Source organism: Rhipicephalus sanguineus, chromosome 10, assembly GCF_013339695.2.
Source record: "Rhipicephalus sanguineus isolate Rsan-2018 chromosome 10, BIME_Rsan_1.4, whole genome shotgun sequence".
Lineage (NCBI taxonomy): Eukaryota > Metazoa > Arthropoda > Arachnida > Ixodida > Ixodidae > Rhipicephalus > Rhipicephalus sanguineus.
Window position 1 is genome coordinate 2,373,422 of NC_051185.1, and position 19,645 is coordinate 2,393,066.

General features: G+C 49.6%; 1 protein-coding gene across 1 annotated transcript in view; it reads left to right on the top strand.

The window, feature by feature from the left end:
• LOC125760120 (degenerin unc-8-like) overlaps positions 1-19,645 on the top strand; it is a 142,737-nt gene that overhangs the window by 19,930 nt on the left and 103,162 nt on the right. Inside the window, exon 2 of the mRNA XM_049419827.1 lies at positions 19,499-19,623. Coding sequence (XP_049275784.1) covers positions 19,499-19,623 — 125 coding nt within the window. The remainder of the gene's footprint in view (positions 1-19,498; positions 19,624-19,645) is intronic.

The window sequence follows — 19,645 nt, forward strand, 5'->3', positions numbered from 1 at the left end:
CGGGAACGCCGGCAAGCAAGTTGCTCCCGGCTTCGAAGCAGGCCAAGTGCAATACGCAACGACCGAGGCCACGAAGGGGTGCAGCGCCATGCGTTGAGCTCCATGTACACAAGAGCCGTAAGCTCGCCGATTCCGACGACGCAGAACTGTACCGTTAGAAGCGGCCGCGTTTGGTGGTGTGTAGCTTAACGTGGATCTGGTGGTGGAACGTCGATCCGGCCACCGAAACTCGGCGGGAAGTCCTCGCTGATTGGCGGAGAGAACAAGCCAAGTCCGGTGTTCGGGCAGGCTGCCTGTCGATGAGCTGCAGTGTGCAGTTGCCCTCCTGAGCTGCGTCCTCGGTATGCGTCTGGCTCAACACGCAGGTGCCATGGCAAATCCGGCCGAAAACAGCAATGAGCCTGACACTCCATTCCAGCCAAGACTGTTGCTTGACGCATTCGTATTTATGCCATTGCACCACAACGGAGGCGGCCGATCACCACCAGCATTTCGGATTGTTGGGCCAGGCATGGTGAGAACCGAGAGAACTCATGTTCTCAATCCACAGGACAGCGTCGTCTTGAAAGCCGCGGAACTCCGGTACTTTCGAAAAAAAGCCACAGTTTCGCCGCAACGGCGAAGCAATGAATGGGATAGCGATAAATTGGAATGTGATGTGAAAAACGGAAAGCAGCTCGAAATTGCCAGCGCGTCGCTCGAGCCCAAATGACGCACGAAAAGAACGCATGCAGGAAGAGCGCGAACTAATGCGTCACAGCTCGACACTTGAAGCGCACTGCTCAAACATAAAGCAGGACGCATGAAACGAACGAACAGGTACACACAGGACGAGCGCGAACTAATAGACCCTTTTCATAAATACGCCACCTGACGGTGGGCTTTTCGTCAGTTTCGCTTCGCAAAGGAGCGTGGGATAGCCAGCGCCATCGTGAGGGCATGGAAAGCGAGCCGTCAAATGCGTGAGTGCTATGATGTTTGTGTTGGCGGCTAGTTCTCCGTGTCATCCGCTGAAATCTCACCGTTTGCGTGCTTGAACGAGCTCTTAGTACTCTCCGTTGGTCTTTCTGAGGTGCTTCCGATGCACAATGAGCAGCATTTTGTACCCTTCAACGGGTTGGACGAGCAGTTTGGCTCGACTGCCGCGGTTGCGGGACCGTGACCACAGCCAACTCGCGTGCGCGCCCGGACCGGGAAAAAAAGGCTCGCCGAAGCTACAAACTTCTCGCCGAAAGCTACAAACTACAAACTTCTCACCGAAGGAAAGGAAGGACGTCACTGTCGCGGAACTATGCGACCGCCGCTACCGGTGAAAATCCTGTCCGCCGCAAGCCACACCACGCAACTATTTTCCGGACGCCACGCGTTGGGTATATTTGTATGCAGTGGCGTAGCCAGAGAGGGGGGGGGGGGGCACACCGGGCCCGTGCCCCCCTCCGAAAGTTTTTTTTTTTTTTGCCATGGCACACAGAGCACAAAATGACACTCTACCACATCTGCCTGCCCGGCCCTCACTTCAGATCAAGTTGCCCCCCCCCCCCCCTCCCGAAAAAAATTTCTGCCTACGGCCCTGCTTGTATGTACTAAATGAACGGTACGCAACTTCATTTTTTATTTTTATGGCTGGCCTTACGAACCCTCGCAGTATTTCTGCACAAACAATCTATCGCAATGCACCGCATGCAGACACTCGGGAGAAGACTATTCATTCGTAAAAGCAAGGCTACACATGGCGCTGTGAAATAAGCACGTCTGTTTCTGTAGCGCGTTTAGAAAACGGCGCCCTTCCGCACGTTCGTTTGACATCACGTACGGAGAGAGAGCACGTGAGTTTGTTGTTCAAGTTATATCGTGTACCTTATCGCTGTTCTCGTCGCGATATCCTCGATGGTGGCACATGGGAACGCAGCACTTCTGCAGCATTGCAGCACGCCGTCTCTACGAAAAACGTTGATGGCAGTTCACGATTCGGCGGTGCTGAAATGTCACGCACTGGCACATTGCCGAAGCCTGCGTCGTCTGCTGCGGTGCCCTCACAATGGCGGCAGACTGTAGTTTGCGTGCGCGGCGCTAGGGGCGCCCTTTTTCGAAAAGGGTCTATTGTCACAGTTGTTGCTTATTTCTGTTTGAACAGCGCGCTCCCTTCGCAAACGCGGTCGCTGCAGCTAGCGAAGTGACCTTCGTACCCTCCGCTCCACCCCACCGGCCACCCCTTCTTTCCTCGAGATAAGCGCACGAAGGCACAGGGAGGCCAGCACTGGACAGGTGGCGCGACGAAAAGGGGCGCCTGGCGGGGAGTCGCGTCATAACTAAGCTGTTCGCATGGCCTCCGTGTTTTCTGTGCGCTCATAGTTTTTTCAAGTCGGAGGCCATGCCGCTCGCGCTCAGACGACCGGCCACACTGTATCGCGGTGAGCGCAAGTGCGTGCGCCGTTTCCCTGCTTCATTTTGGCGCGAACAGCCAACGCCTCCTCTAGAAACATGCCTGCGGCGTCGCTGGCTATCCCATTACAGCCGTCCTGCCTTGAGTTGTGGTCACTTGTCGAGAGATGGCGCCACGTTCTCCCCTATTGTTTTCAATGGGGCTGACGTGGTGTGACGTCGAGAGGGGTAATCTGCGCATGCGCAAATGTGTGTTGCAAGCGGCCACCGCAAGGATCGCCAGCTACTGCCCTCATTAAAAACGGTGAAGGAGGGAAAGGGTAGGGCAGGAGGCTTTTGGCTCACGCGGCAGGCATCTTTCTAGAGGAGGCGTTGGAACAGCTCGAGCAGCCATTGCGCCAGTAATACTGCTGGATGGTTTAGAAAAAAAATCGGCAGATCCCACGCAATCTGAGAATCGATGTAATGCGAAGCAGCCAGCAAAGAGCGGCATACATCGTCTTGTTTGTCATTGAGGCTAATGAAGTCTTCATGTCGTGACATCTAGTTCGCTGTATATCGCGAGATTGTCGTACATGCGTGCGTGTACAATCTGGTATATGCCATATGCTAATGGCACATATATTCCGCTACATATATGCGATGCGTGACCTGGTATTAAATGCGAAGCATTTGTTAGCGACAAGTGTTGAAGATTGGGCGAGTTGCAACTTCTGCGACTTTGAGCGTATCTATCTGTCTATCTATCTATCTAGCCGCCTACGACTTTGTGCTCTCCCGGCCGTTTCGTTAATCGGATGTATACCAAAATTGGAATGGAATAACATGACCGCATTACGAACATAAATGACAGGTCATAACATGAAAATCATGACATGCATGGCATAAACAGCACGATTTACTTTCCACGACCTTGGGGCTCTTGCGGCCATTCCGTTAATTTCATATATACCAAAACTGGTATGACGTGGCAAGAGTTCATGGCGAACTTATTGACAGGTCCTAACGTGCAAATCATGACATGCACGTCATGTGCGGCATCATTTACATGACATGGTCTCGGGGCGCTCGCGGCCGTTCAAATGAATTGATATATACGACAACTGGTATGACGAGACATTTCGATATGACGAACATAACTGACACGTGGTAACATAAAATTCATGACACGCGTGTCGTGCACGAGATGATTTACATGCCATGCTCATGACGCACTCGCGGCCGTTTCGCTAGGTTGATATACACCAAAATTGGTATTGCGCGATGTCACTGTTCGAAGAACATGAATAACAGGTGGTAACATGAAAACCATGACACGCGTGTCATTTACGACATGATTTACACGGCACGCTCATGGTGAGCTCGCGGCCGTTTCGCTAGATTGATATACGCCAAAATTGGTATTGCGCAACGTGACTGCATGACGAACATAAGTGGCAGGTGGTACAATGAAAACCATGGCATGCGTGTCATGTATGGCATGATTTACATGCCACGCTGATGGCAGACTCGCGGCCATTTCGCTCGCTTGATATATACCAAAATTAGTATTGTGCGATGTGACTGTATGACGAACATAAATGCCAGGTCCTGACATGCGAATTGTGTTATGCATGTCATGTACGGTATGATTTACATGACACTGGTATGGTGCGCTTCCGGCCGTTTAGATAACTGGATATATACCAAAATTGGTATGGCATGAAAGGAGTGCGTGATGAACATAAATGACCGGTCATGCAGTGTATATACCAGAATATACGTTTCATTAGCGTGGTATATACCACTTTGTGCATGCACGCGTGCATGGCAAATATGCGATATATGGTGAACTAGATGCCATGGCATGAACAATTTCATTGGGCTCAAAAATAAACAAAGCTATGTATGCAGCTCTTTGCTGGCTGCTTCGCATTACGTCGATTCCCACAGTGCGTGGGATCTGCCGGATTTTTTACGTTCATCACGCACTCCAGGTCATTCCATACCAATTTAGGTATATATCCAGTTCACAAAACGGCCACCAGTGCATCATTAGCGTGGCGTCTAAATATTACCCTACATGACATGCTCTTCATGGTTTTCGTGCTACCACCTCTTATTTGTGTTTGTCACACAGTCACGTCGCGCAATACCAATTTTGGTGTATATCAAGCTAGCGAAACGGCTGCCAGCGCACCATGAGCGTGGCACGTAAGTCATGCCTTACATGACATGCGTGTCATGATTTTCATGTGAACTCCTGTAATTTGTGTTCGTCAGACAGTCACGTCACGCAATACCAATTTCGGTGTATATCAAGCTAGCGAAACGGCCGCCAGCGCACCATGAGCGTGGCACTTGAGTCATGCTTTACATGGCATGCGTGTCATGATTTTCATGTTAACTCCTGTTATTTGTGTTCGTCACATGTCATAGTCATGTCGCACAATACCAATATTGATGTCGATCAAGCTAGCGAAATGGCCGCCAGCGCACCATGAGCGTGGCACGTATGCCATGTTGTGCATGACATGCTCTTCATGGTTTTCGTGCTACCACCTCTTATTTGTGTTTGTCACACAGTCACGTCGCGCAATACCAATTTTGGTGTATATCAAGCTAGCGAAACGGCTGCCAGCGCACCATGAGCGTGGCACGTAAGTCATGCCTTACATGACATGCGTGTCATGATTTTCATGTGAACTCCTGTAATTTGTGTTCGTCAGACAGTCACGTCACGCAATACCAATTTCGGTGTATATCAAGCTAGCGAAAGGGCCGCCAGCGCACCATCCGCGTGGCACGTAAGCCATGCGCTGCATGGCATGCGTGTCATGATTTTCATGTTACCACCTGTTATTTGTGTTCGTCACACAGTCACGTCACGCTATACCAATTATGGCGTATATCAAGCTAGCGAAAGGGCCGCCAGCGCACCATCCGCGTGGCACGTAAGCCATGCGCTGCATGGCATGCGTGTCATGATTTTCATGTTACCACCTGTTATTTGTGTTCGTCACACAGTCACGTCGCGCTATACCAATTATGGCGTATATCAAGCTAGCGAAAGGGCCGCCAGCGCACCACGCGCGTGGCACGTAAGCCATGCGCTGCATGACATGCGTGTCATGATTTTGATGTTACCACCTGTTATTTGTGTTCGTCACACAGTCACGTCGCGAGACACCAATTTTGGCGTATACTGCCATGTGCGCTTCTTATTATCACGTTTGCTGTATTCGGTTTTCGCCCACAAAGACTTTCAGCAACGCTCAGCGCAAACCGTGCCTCATTGTTCGAGAAGCTTCTCGATTATTGCAGATCATTTTTTAAGATTGCGCGCAAGACGAGAACACTCGAGCTTATTCTAGAGATTGTACGACAACCAGCGATAACGCTGGAATATTCGGCGGCACATGTATAAATACCGACGCGCTTCACCGCTTGTCAGTTTTTCGACGGCCGACGCCCAGTTCGCCGCTATCAGTGTACAGCGTGTATTGCTGTAGTTTGAGTTTTCATTTCCCGGCCACAAGTTCGGCCAAATAAAGGGTTTCATCTTGACCTCGCCAGCTGTTGTCTTCGTCGACGTCACGACCCCGTGACAATATCAAGCAAGCGAAACAGCCACAGTCACGTCACGCAATACCAATTTTGGTGTATATCAAGCTAGCAAAACGGCCGAAAGCGCACCATGAGAGTGGAATGTAAATCATGCTGTACATGACATGCGTGTCATGATTTGCACGTTTGGACCTGTCACTTACGCTCGTCATACACTCTTGTCACGCCATACCAATTTTGGTATATATGAAATTAACCAAACGGCCGCAAGAGCGCCAAGACAGTGGCATGTTAATTATGTTGTTCATGACATGGATATCATGATTTTCATATTATGACCTGCCATTTATGTTCGCCATAAAGTCATGTTACGCCATACCAGTTTTGGTGCACATCCTATTAACGAAACGGCCAGGAGAGCACAAAATCGTAGGCGGCTAGATAGATAGATAGATAGATAGATAGATAGATAGATAGATAGATAGATAGATAGATAGATAGATAGATAGATAGATAGATAGATAGATAGATAGATAGATAGATAGACGGACGGACGGACGGACGGACGGACGCACACGCTCAAAGTCGCAGAAGTTCGCTAAGAAATGCTTCGCGTTTAAAAATAACTTTGTTTGAAGGCTACTTTCACAGGAAAGCACTGGAAAACGGAGAGAAGCCCTGCAAAGCAGACTACGTCCGTTCATACGGCGTCGAAGAGACAGTGCTGCGCCGCGGTGGCGACTCCGTCGTCACCATTATCTGGTAGCGTGCTGGGATTTGTGTGAAGCTAGTGCAGGCTCGCAAGCCTCCATTGATAAGTACATAGGCGTATCTACCGGGGGGCAAGGGGGGCGCTAGCCCCCCACTGTGCCCCCCCCCCACTTTCGAAAGTGGTTATTGTCGGCTGCAGACTGGGAAACTAACAAGTCAGGCAAAGTTTTAGTTGAACGCAGCAATAACGTAATTTGTCCTACGATTCTGCGGTGACGACTGTCCTCCGTGTGTCATGACACGCACTGTAGGCTACCTGCGGTGCGGGTTGCATATTCCACGCTTGTGCGTCTTGTTACAAAGCAAATGCGAGGGTCCTGGGCCAGCTGTCTCCAAACGAGTTTTCCTGCTTCTTGGACTCCCCCCCCCCCTCAGTTCGGAGAACGGATTAGACACCTACACCTGCTGTCTTTCCCTGAACTGAGCGCTTCGGTGGGAAGCTGGCTGCTACACGCGGGACCCCTCCGTGGGACGCGTATTTGCATCGAGTGTGCTTTTGGCTAAGGCTGGTGCCTTTGTTCGTAAAAGGATTACCAGTTCCCCGAGGTGGCATTGTCCCCCCCCCCCCTTCCGAACTGGTCGGACGTGAAGAGTGAAAGGGCAGTGGTCTCTGGAGTGCCATCCTGGGGGCGGTGACCTATGTGCCGAAGAGACGGACCCTCCAAAGGCATGCACGTTTTGTGATTGGACATTTGCCGCATAAGGAGCTATAGTTATGCAGCTTCAAAGGCATGCACGTTTGTGATTGGACATTTGCCGCATAAGGAGTTTCCCTATCTTGAGAATGAAGCGTATTTAAGGAGCAGCAGAGCGTCTGCTCGGGACGGATCGATCGGACTAGATGTCGCTCTGACGATCCTGTCCTCTATGATGTTGTAAATAAACGTCTGTTAAGTTTCCTCAACGTCGGTCTCTCTGCCTCGGCTTCCTGCTGTTCCGGACGTCCCTGGGCCTGCGGTACGACTGTCGCCGCTCAGCTCCACGCTACCCCACGAGTCCGCGTCGGCCAACGTCGCAACTCGTAACAACTGGTTGCAGCGGTGGGATGGATCCGAATGCCCGTTCGTAACAACTGGATGGCAGTGACGGGATTCTGCTCACGACAAGTCGCAACAAGCTCTACCAGCATCGGGATCGTCTCCGCCGAGATCATGGCTGCAGGGTGTGGTGAGTGCTTGACTTTTCTTCACTGAGATTTTACCAGGCTTTGTCTCGAGTTTTGTAGGAAAGGTGGTAATTTTGGGTAACTACTCTACGTTGACCTGTGCATAGGAACGTAGCGTCTTAGTAGTAGTGAAGTTAGCAGCACTTGCAGCAACCATGAATCTGAAGGCACTGAAAAAACCGCTTTTGCTAGAGTTAGCTAAAAGTCTGGGTTTGGATGTTCGAGAACAAATGAGAAAGCCAGAGATTATCGAGGCTATTGAGAACCTTAAGGCAGACGACGACGAGCTCTCAGAGTGTCTAGAGCTGATTGAGGAAGAAAAAAAAGAAAGGCGCGAAGCGGAAGAAAGAAATGAGAGGCTTAGGCGCGAAGCTGAAGAAAAAAATGAGAGGCTAAGGCGCGAAGCGGAAGAAAAAAATGAGAGGCTAAGGCGCGAAGCGGAAGAAAGAAATGAGAGGCGCGAAGCGGAAGAAAGAAATGAGAGGCGCGAAGCGGAAGAAAGAAAAGAAAGGCGCGAAGCGCAAGAAAGGGAGCTTGAGATGAAGCGCCTTGAAGTCGAGCTGCTCAAGGCTCAAAGTAATAGTGGAGGTAGCGAAGCGTCTAGCGGAGTAGAACGGAAGTCGTTCAGGATGAAAGACCTAATGCAACCATACCGCTCCGGAGAGGACATAGGTCTGTTTTTGGTAAACTTCGAGCGCACGTGCGAGAAGGCGGGTGTTACCAAAACGATGTGGCCGCAGTGTTTGCTTACCTTACTACCGTGTGAGGCTGCCGATGTAATTGCCCGCTTGACAAAAGAGGAAGCAGATGATTACGACCAGGTTAAGTCGAGCCTGCTTAAGAGGTATAGATTGTCAGCGGAAGCATTCAGGCAGAAGTTCCGGAACGCCGTAAAGCAGAAAGACGAGTCGTATGCTGACTTCGCATACAAGTTAATGTCTAATATGAGGGAGTGGCTCAAAGAGGCTAAAGCGTTCGAGGATAAAGATAAAATGATGGAGTGCTTCGGACTCGAGCAGTTTTACCGTCGTTTGCCCCAAGACGTTAGGCTCTGGGTGCAAGACAGGGAGGACGTAACCACTGTCTCGAAGGCCGCGGAGCTTGCGGAAGAGTTCGTCTCGCGCCGCGCGTTTGATAGAAGAGAAATTCCCCAGCGGGATGGCCAGATCAAAAAGGCAACTGGGTGGAAGGGACATTCAGTCCAAGATAATCGAGAGAGCAACGCTGAACCCGTAGAGAAGGGGGAGGCAGTGAAAGAAGCCGATCTGGCTCAGGAAAAGCACCAAAAGAGTGCTTTTGAAAAGAGGCGTCCGCTTGTGTGCTACAATTGCCACAAGCCGGGTCATATGGCGGCGTACTGCGAGAATGCAAAGGTTGCTTGCCTGTCAGTTGACAGCGGGAAGGAAAGCACGCAACTTTTGGAGCCATATATCCGAGAGCTCAGAGTAAATAAAAAGGAGTGTCGCGTGCTGCGAGATTCAGCAGCAACAATGGACGTGGTGCATTCCTCGTATGTAGAACCAGGGCAGTTCACAGGAGAACGCGCTTGGTTTAAGCAAGCAGCGGAAGCGCGAAACGTATGCCTTCCGGTTGCTAAGGTTTGCATCGAGGGCCCCTTTGGCGTTTTGCATACAAAGGCTGCTGTGTCTGACTATCTGCCGACACAGTATTCCTATCTGTTTTCAAACAGATCAGATTTGTTGCTGCGGCAGAAGAACCTCAGGTTCGGGAAGAAGGTTGTGCGCGCGCTCACTCGCTGGAAACCACGAGGGAGACGCAAAGGTTGTTTAGGCGACTGTAAGCTTTTCGGGGAATGGTGACGTTGCACATCTGAAAAGGGATTTTTTTTAGGGTAGTTGTTTTTTTTTTGTATGAAATAGTTTTCTTTTGTGGTCTCGTTGTCTTTTGATGATTTAATAGCTAGTTTTAGAGCTATGGTTTTTTTTATCGTTATGCGTGGTGATGTTATCTATTTAAAGAATAGGGACACGCATCAGAGCGAGTTGAGTGCGTAAGAGAATGCCCTCCATGAGTTTTAAGAAAGCTAAGATTGAAAATGTTTTGTAAGGTTTCACTTGCATGTCATGCGAGGACACAAGGAAGCATTACGTTAGGGTATCCCACGATTTGAACAGTGGAAACGCTCAGGGCTTTACTCGTTGTTTCCAAGGAACTTAATGGCATCGGGTACTCTGGCTTGTGTAATTAGGTTCAATTTTTTTTGTGACAGGTTTACAATTGCTTTTTTTTGTTGTTGTGGTCGTGCTTCATCACGACGATGTGTTTGTGGATTTGAGCAGCCTATTTCAGGTTTGGTTGTTGGAATTGCTGCTGCTATTGTAATTGAGAGCAGGTCATTTTGTTTGGAGTAAAAGCCTGGTGGGTCTCAGGGAGAGAGTACGGGCGCTTGCCTGCTTGGCGGTTGTGGTTCTCGCGTGGTTGACACAGGTGCTGTCTTTCGAGAAGGAATGTTGGCCAGCAGAGCGAGAAGCTTTTCTCCGAACTTGGACGACGCTACCAGATGTTCGAGATCACCGGAGGTGGCGGAGGAATGTAGCAGAGCAGCATCGCGGTGTGTACGGCTTCAGCACATCAGCATTGTCTTCATCGACCTCTCCCCACAAAGGTGATTGACCTTTGTACGTCGAGGTCTCAGCCTGCCGCCGGGGAAGCTGTTACAAAGCAAATGCGAGGGTCCTGGGCCAGCTGTCTCCAAACGAGTTTTCCTGCTTCTTGGACTCCCCCCCCCCCCCCCCCCCCCAGTTCGGAGAACGGATTAGACACCTACACCTGCTGTCTTTCCCTGAACTGAGCGCTTCGGTGGGAAGCTGGCTGCTACACGCGGGACCCCTCCGTGGGACGCGTATTTGCATCGAGTGTGCTTTTGGCTAAGGCTGGTGCCTTTGTTCGTAAAAGGATTACCAGTTCCCCGAGGTGGCATTGTCCCCCCCCCCTTCCGAACTGGTCGGACGTGAAGAGTGAAAGGGCAGTGGTCTCTGGAGTGCCATCCTGGGGGCGGTGACCTATGTGCCGAAGAGACGGACCCTCCAAAGGCATGCACGTTTTGTGATTGGACATTTGCCGCATAAGGAGCTATAGTTATGCAGCTTCAAAGGCATGCACGTTTGTGATTGGACATTTGCCGCATAAGGAGTTTCCCTATCTGGAGAATGAAGCGTATTTAAGGAGCAGCAGAGCGTCTGCTCGGGACGGATCGATCGGACTAGATGTCGCTCTGACGATCCTGTCCTCTATGATGTTGTAAATAAACGTCTGTTAAGTTTCCTCAACGTCGGTCTCTCTGCCTCGGCTTCCTGCTGTTCCGGACGTCCCTGGGCCTGCGGTACGACTGTCGCCGCTCAGCTCCACGCTACCCCACGAGTCCGCGTCGGCCAACGTCGCAACTCGTAACAGTCTTGTGCTCGAGCATTGCAGAGGAGGCTATCGCTCAGCAGGAGCTCTATAACATTACAGTAATCTGTCATGATTTTATTTTGTCCTGCCTGGCCTGAAATTTAATAATCCGCGTCGCAAATATGGGCCGGAACCAGTAAACGTTTTATAGCCCGATCAAACGCTCTCCTTTTTCAGAAAATTCAGTTCTTTGAAAACCAATAGCATCGCCACTGCTCCATATTCAAGCTGCTGTGAGTTGAGTGTGCAGAAGTGTCCATTATTTTAGTTGTGCCTAGCCAGGACAGACAAAATAGATTCCCACTTTAGTCTCCGATTAGCCTGCTTCGCTTGGCTTATCATATGGTAGCCTGCAGCGGTCGTAGCGGCTTGTAAGAAGGCAGTGGACTCGAGTAAATTAATAAGCCCAGCTTTCAAGTTTTCCCCGTTACTTGATCTACCTGACCAGGGAGATGATCAGCGTCCACGGTTTTCTGGACAAAAAGGCTGCCTACCTGCAAAGGATTGTGTGTGTTCCTAATAATGTTTATTTCTCTCTCTACCTCTATGTCAGCAACGATAAATTCACAAAGAGTTGTACACGCACAAAAACAGCTCAGCATCGTTATACCATGCACAGCTGAAAGTACCTATTATACGCATATGAATCCATCTCGCCCGCTGGTATAAGCAGCCGCTGCCAATGTGATTGGCGGGCAGCCTTCTTGAATTACGTTCAGAAAGAGACACTGTCTGGCTATTAAAAAAATGAGTTATTGTTCAGCAAAGTAATATGCTGCTTATTGTGCACACTTCATTTTAACGTTTCGCAGACTTGTGACGTCGCGTGATAATTGGAGGTGATATTATGGCAGAATTAAAATTTTTGACGAATAGTGAAGAACCGCACCGTATTCAAAATAGTTCATTATTATTATTTTTTACGCAGTCATGCGTACGTGGTAATTACGCGGTGGATCACTTACGCGTCGTTTGTTGCGTCGTTTTACGAGCAGGCGTTGTGAGCATAACCCAGAAAATATCCACAGCTAACGACCTATAAGGAAGCAAACAATGCGGGGTAGTTTAACGTTATAATCGCCCACATTTTTTAACTGGAAAATTCGAGCTTACACAGTTAACGTAGGCTATTTCCTTGGAGGAACCGGAGGGGAGGAGTAAAGGACCACTTCACCGCTTTTTCGTCCCCCCCCCCCCCCAAGCTGGGAAAAGTAGGAGGGCAAAGAACGACACCTAGCATATAAATTCGTAGTCATTTATAATCTTATAACTATACACAACCAGCTCAATGTGGTATCCTTAAGTATTAATCGACTGAACTTGGTCTTCTTCTGTTAAGAAAGACTATATTAGAGGGTTCTAACAGTAAAGAAAGTGGCATTCGGCTTATCCTGAAGACTTCTGCGAAGTACTTTGCTTTGTCAGCCACATGTTTTGGTTAAAAACTTGCAGGACGCTTGAGCTTTGCCTTCAAGAGTAGAACGTGATAGCGTAATCGGGCCTCGTGCGCATCGCCTTCTCAATTGCTAGCCTGGCTTCGGCTCTTGGTGTATGCATCAACCATGCCGTGAGGAAACGAACCAGTGTGCGCGTAACATTGGCCGTTTCAAAATATCCTATAACGCCCATTGCAAGTACAGTTGAAGTGCCCACTATGCCATATTTATTCATTTTGCTAATTAGTGAAGGGCCCACTACGCGTCCGTAAACCACCACGCGAACTTACGCAGCTCTTCACTTTGTTGATGTTTTTGTTCTTGATTATGATTATTACATATGTCTGAGCGCTTTGTGATGGGTGGGCCTTTAAAACACCCAATCGTTGCGCGATTCACATGTTTTGACGCCTAGAGTGATTCTACGCTTCTGCCACGCAATATTGCATACGTTAGAAAAACTTTCCACTACGTAACATCCACAGGGGCGGATCCAGCCACTCATTTAAGAGAGGGAGGGGTGACTTTTGTTTTTAGTAGTTACTGTTATTAAAAGAACCCCATCACAGCATAAATAGTGTTAATTTGTGCTTAAAGTGGTTCCACTCATTTGTGCTAATCAGTTTTTTAATCTTAAGGAATTGGGAGATTACTACAAATTACCGGCTACCGCACTTCAGATATATGCCCATTTTGCTGCGCTATAAGCCTTTGTTAGACATCGGGCTGCGTGGCCGGTGCGAACAAGGGTTGGTGTCTCGTTAGGCACCAATCAGGATACCACCAATCCTGGGACCTTGGTAGGGTCATAATGATAAGCACACACCTGCAATTCAAAATTCAATGTCCCCTTGACCGCGCAGGACTTCAGAGGTTGAGTACCCCAACCTCTCATGATCCTTTCGTGGATTAGGAGGCTCGTTGACCTCGCGTTGTCAGCACTTGCACGCGGATTATATGTCTGGATAAGAATCATCCATATGGCGCCGAAGAGACGACACGGCAGGTGCACGGTGCGCTATCGGGCTGAGCATGAGCAAGAGATGCTGAATATGAGCGTGCGACATATCGCTTGTACTTTAGCAAAATTATCTCAGTCAGTGTGGCATTGCTTCAGTACCTCTGAAACTTCCGAGCACAAAATCGTGGGAAGCGTTTATTTCATGCAAAAGAAAACAATTCAAGTTCATATTCTTTCACATGTCTTGCAAAACATACCTTGAAGTTTTTTAACATATTGTCATGGGGTCGTGACGTCGACGAAGACAGCAGTCAGCACGTCCGAGATGAAACTGTTTATTTGGCCGAACTTGTGGCCGGGAAACTGATAGCCAAACTACAGCAATACACTGATAACGGCGAACAGAGCGTCGACCGTCGATCAACTGACAAGCGGTCAAGCGCGTCGGCTTTTATACAGGCGCTATCGAACTTTCCAGCAATATCGCTGGTGGCGGCTTATCTCTAGACAAAGCTGGAACATTCGCGTGCGGGGCGCAATCTTAACAAAACGATCTACTACAGTCGCGAAGCTTCTCGAACACTGCTTCGCGGACAGCGTCGAGCGTTGGTAACCGTCCCTGTCGGTCAAACCCGAATACATCAAAACAAGACAAGAAGTGGGCGTGGCATTGCCCCCCCCCCCCTCTGAAAAAGCATCATCCCGATGCTTGTGAAAGAACATACAAGAGAAAAAAAACAAGTGCATACACAAATAAATTACAATGACAAAGGAAAAAAAAATAGAGTCCCCAGGTTCGCTAACGCGCAAAAAACGGCTTAAGACGCACGACATGGACGACTTCAGGTCGTGCGCGGCGTCGCTGGGAGTTCGTAATGCCGTCCGGGATGACCTCGTAGTGAAGAGCGCCGAGGCTTCGAAGAACCTTGTATGGCCCGAAGTATCGCCGAAGGAGTTTTTCGCTAAGCCCACGTCGCCGTATCGGCGTCCAGACCCAAACACGGTCGCCGGGCTGGTATTCCACGAAGTGTCGTCGAAGATTGTAGCGACGGCTGTCGGTTTGCTGCTGGGTCTTGATGCGCAGGCGGGCGAGCTGTCGAGCTTCTTCGGCACGTTGTAAGTAAGCGGCGGCATCGAGATTTTCTTCGTCGGTGACGCTGGGTAGCATGGCGTCGGGCGTCGTTGCCGGGCTCCGTCCGTAGACCAACATGTATGGCGTCATCTGCGTCGTTTCTTGTACGGCCGTGTTGTACGCGAAGGTCACGTATGGAAGGATGGCGTCCCACGTCTTGTGTTCGACGTCGACGTACATGGCCAGCATGTCGGCGATGGTCTTATTGAGACGCTCGGTCAGGCCATTGGTCTTTGGGTGGTACGCGGTGGTCCGGCGGTGGCTTGTGTGGCTGTATTCCAAGATCGCTTGAGTTAGGACAGCCGTAAACGCCGTACCTCTGTCGGTGATGAGACCCTCTGGGGCGCCATGACGCAAGACGATGGGCTCCACGAAGAACTTGGCTACCTTGGCAGCACTGCCTTTGCGCAAGGCCTTTGTCTCGGCGTAGCGGGTGAAGTAGTCACTTGCCACGACGATCCACTTGTTTCCGGTATTGGACGTCGGGAACGGCCCCAGTAAGTCCATCCCAATTTGCTGGAACGGCCGCCGAGGTGGCTCGATAGGATGCAGAAATCCGGCTGGCCTAGTGGGCGGTGTCTTGCGTCGCTGACAGTAGAATGTACGTTTCATTGGCACGGTATACTGTATACATTACTTGACATGCACGCATGCATGCATGAGAAACATGCAATATATAGTCAACTAGATTTCATGACATGAATGACTTGATCTGCCTCAAGGACAAACAAGGCGATGTATGCAGCTCCTCGCTGGCTGCTTTGCATCACATCGATTCCCAATTTCCACAGTGCGTGAGTTTTTTCTCTTGCCTCTGAGTGTATTTTCATGTAGGAATCGTTGACCTGAAAAGCAAACAATCTTCGCTGCCATAACAGAAATTGAGACAGTTTCGAGTGACATTTCTATATGCGCAAAGCAGTCACGCTTAGTTCAGATTGCTTTGTACCGTGCAGGACCACGATATGATACCGTAAACATTGCTAGTACCTCTCTGTGGCTTCCAAAGGGCGCAGAGGTTACGTCATCCTGCGGCCTCACGGTCTCCGCAGTGAAACTGTCCTGGAAAGCAGAAGCGATTCTCTGTCGCACAGACGAAAAGATTCTTTCGCTTTGTTGGACGTCAAACACTCGATCGTTCGGACCTTCGTACAGTTGTGTAATGCACACAATCTCTGAACGCACTTCATGCCTGCAATAGACTACTGCAGCTCATCAGGATGACCTCGACTTACCCCAGTTCAGATTTCTACAGTTACACCAGCCGCGTCGCCCTCGATCGCGGACTCGGCAATAGCAACCTGAAAAACCAAACAAGAGGGAAAAGTGGGGCGCCTACTCGGTGGCGATCATAAGTGGGATTCGACACTCACCTAGACGCGCCTGCAAGGGCACCTTTGGCGGGAATGACGGGACGGCACAGCTGGAGGACTCCCCTTCGGGGCACGCCGAGAGCCTTCCTGAACGCGGGATTGCACACATAATCCGATGGCGAGAAGTGCAGAGATCGGTCTCTCCTTCTTCTGCCGTCTAGTCATGGGCACAGCATTGAGAAATTGCGAACAATGGGGTTCATCGCGCGGCACCACATGAAACGATACAGTTGGGTCGACACTGCCGCTGCCCTTGAGCAGACGCCTTGGGCCGTTTGTACAACTGGCTCACGCCGTCGTCCATATCGATTGCCTTCGAGCCGATATTTCCAGCGAGGATCGAGAACGCTTAGCGTATCGTCCCATGGTGAGCATGGACGAGGTGCCCAATGGGATCTACAAATGCACCAAGCAATGGCGATGGCGACTTCATTCCGAGAACCCCTGGCGACGGGGTACGCGTCTAGTCCGGGCAGTTTTCCGGAGGGTCGTTAACTTCGGAAACGCTTGTGACTGCTTTCAAGTGAATACAGGACCTGGCGCGACGAGAACCTTTCCAGCGGCTCCGCCTCACGTTCACGACGCCGCGCAGAAAGGCCGCCTCACTCACTCGACCAGGTATAACCATGCACCTTACAGGTAAACTTCCGGGCTCGATGCTTCCGTGCAGTGCGAAAGGTTTCCGGCCAACAGGTCAACACACACCGGCGTCTGTCTTTAGATATTTTCAATCACAACTTAACAAGCCACGCAACGAAACCCATGACACTATGCGACGCTGGCGAAGTAGACGAAGCACGCACGTTGTGCGCGGAGCAAAACCGAAGCTATCACGCGGAAAGCCATGCCATTCTTTCTTCTTTTAGTATTTTAGTTTTGCGTTCTACTGTCTTGAATGACACGGCTTAAATAGGTGCCGAGTACTGTTTATAGACGTTTAAGAAAAATTTCATCGGGCGTTTCTATTAGCAGCATTAAATCACTGTCGACCAGTCGCGGCCCGTCTGCGTTTGTGATTTCCTACGTCACGAGCGCCTAGCGCGGGAAAGCCGAAGGGGCGTCAGCACCCATCTTCGATGTTTTGCTATTTTCTCGCTTACGAAAGCTCTGCTCGCCGCAACAATGGTACCGTTGTAATCGTAATAAGATAATCTACCATCGAAGTTCAACTTCCGGTTTCTCTTTAGTGTCCCTTTTAACCTTAATACGATAATTCACTGGGCTTGCTTTGTATGCTTTTTTTTTTTGCTTTACGCATGACGTACGGCTCTGTTAAGATGACTTGGCCAGCACGGCATCGAATCGTGGTAGCCGGACATCAGGTTCAACAAAATTATTCTTTGCATCATTGGAATTTGCTTTTTCCGTACTGTCGTATTATTCAAAAAGCATTCTTGCGGCATTTTACCAGTAAAAGTGAATACTTCGGCGAATGTGCTTCAATTTCAGTTTAATGAAGTAAATTGTCGATTTTACCGACTTTGCTATACCGCGCTTAAAAATAAAATAATTCATGTCGTACCAAAAGCACGACATGATTATGCGGCACACCGTAGTGGAGGACGCCGAAAATGTCGACCAGCTGGGGTTCTCTGCGTGCACCTAAACATAAATACACGGACCTCTAGCATTCCTCCACCATCGAAATGTGACAGCCGCTGCTGGGATCGAACCAGGGACTTTCGAGTCAGCAGCCGAACACCGTAAGCACTATGCCATTGCGGTGTGTGAGTGTGTGTTACAGACGACCAGCAGTATCGGAGTTGTTGCAGCGCGTTATTTGCCGACATGACTTGGTAGCCGTGCCTGTTCCCACTGAGTCTTAAGTAGAAGCTGTTTTGCAGGACGCCGGTGTCTATGGACTCGGTGCTTAACAGGGTTCACATTGAAAGCAGCGCAAAACACGGACGACAAAGACCACAGGACAGAGCCTTTTACGCCGCTTTAAATGCGAACCAACTCGCCCAGTTTTATATACTTTAGCACTTAATAGGGTTTAAGATCTGGGGACGACTTCTGGACGCCAGATTAATGAGAACTAACAGACAATAATGCCAAGGAAAGTATAGGGGATGTTTTTAGTAATAAATGTAAGGTAATTGTGAAGAAAGAAAAGTGGACGAAAAGATAGCTTGCCGCGGGCAGGGACCGAACCTGCGACCTTCGAATAACGCGTCCGATGCTCTACCAACTGAGCTACCGCGGCGGCCATCCCCCCGTCCACTTTATAGGGTATATGTGTGCATTTAAACGTGGGAGTGTCAGTCAGCGCCGCCAGTAGCCATGACGGCGAGTGTGGAACACTCTTTTTCTGCCTGTTGGCGTCACGTAGCACGTGAACTTATTACGAGCTGGCAGCTGACCAATAATCCCTCGCATACCACCTGAAAGCATCAAGTCTGCCAGAACGAGACCCTCGCTATGAATGAAGGAAAGAAATGTTAATTTCAAGGGCTCGTTTTCTTTGTTATACACAATATTAATGAGAACTAACAGACAATAATGCCAAGGAAAGTATAGGGGATGTTTTTAGTAATAAATGTAAGGTAATTGTGAAGAAAGAAAAGTGGACGAAAAGATAGCTTGCCGCGGGCAGGGACCGAACCTGCGACCTTCGAATAACGCGTCCGATGCTCTACCAACTGAGCTACCGCGGCGGCCATCCCCCCGTCCACTTTATAGGGTATATGTGTGCATTTAAACGTGGGAGTGTCAGTCAGCGCCGCCAGTAGCCATGACGGCGAGTGTGGAACACTCTTTTTCTGCCTGTTGGCGTCACGTAGCACGTGAACTTATTACGAGCTGGCAGCTGACCAATAATCCCTCGCATACCACCTGAAAGCATCAAGTCTGCCAGAACGAGACCCTCGCTATGAATAAGGAAAGAAATGTTAATTTCAAGGGCTCGTTTTCTTTGTTATACACAATATTAATGAGAACTAACAGACAATAATGCCAAGGAAAGTATAGGGGATGTTTTTAGTAATAAATGTAAGGTAATTGTGAAGAAAGAAAAGTGGACGAAAAGATAGCTTGCCGCGGGCAAGCTATCTGGACGCCAGGTGTGTTGACATTGTGTGTGTTGACAGGTGTGTTGACATCAACACACCTGGACGCCAGGTGTGTTGACATTGCTTCAAGAAGCAGTTTCGAAGCAGGCTCGAGCAGGGTGGTTGCCGCTGAATAAAGCACCAAGAATATCAGAGAGAAAACTGCATAACAGAAGAACTTGTGGTGCCGTCATCGTTCTGCGTGTTGCAGTGTTCCACCAGCATAACCAAATGCTGGTGATGGATGCAAGCTTTGTGTTCATCGCAGGGAAGTTGCGGACGACCAGGGATTTCGAGACGAGTTTTTTCACCTGAGATACAGCAACTGCTACTCGTACAACGTGGAGTGGACGGGCTCTGGAGTCAGGGACGCCGAGATAGCGCGCCAGATCGGTGAGTAGTTCTCACTGCAGCT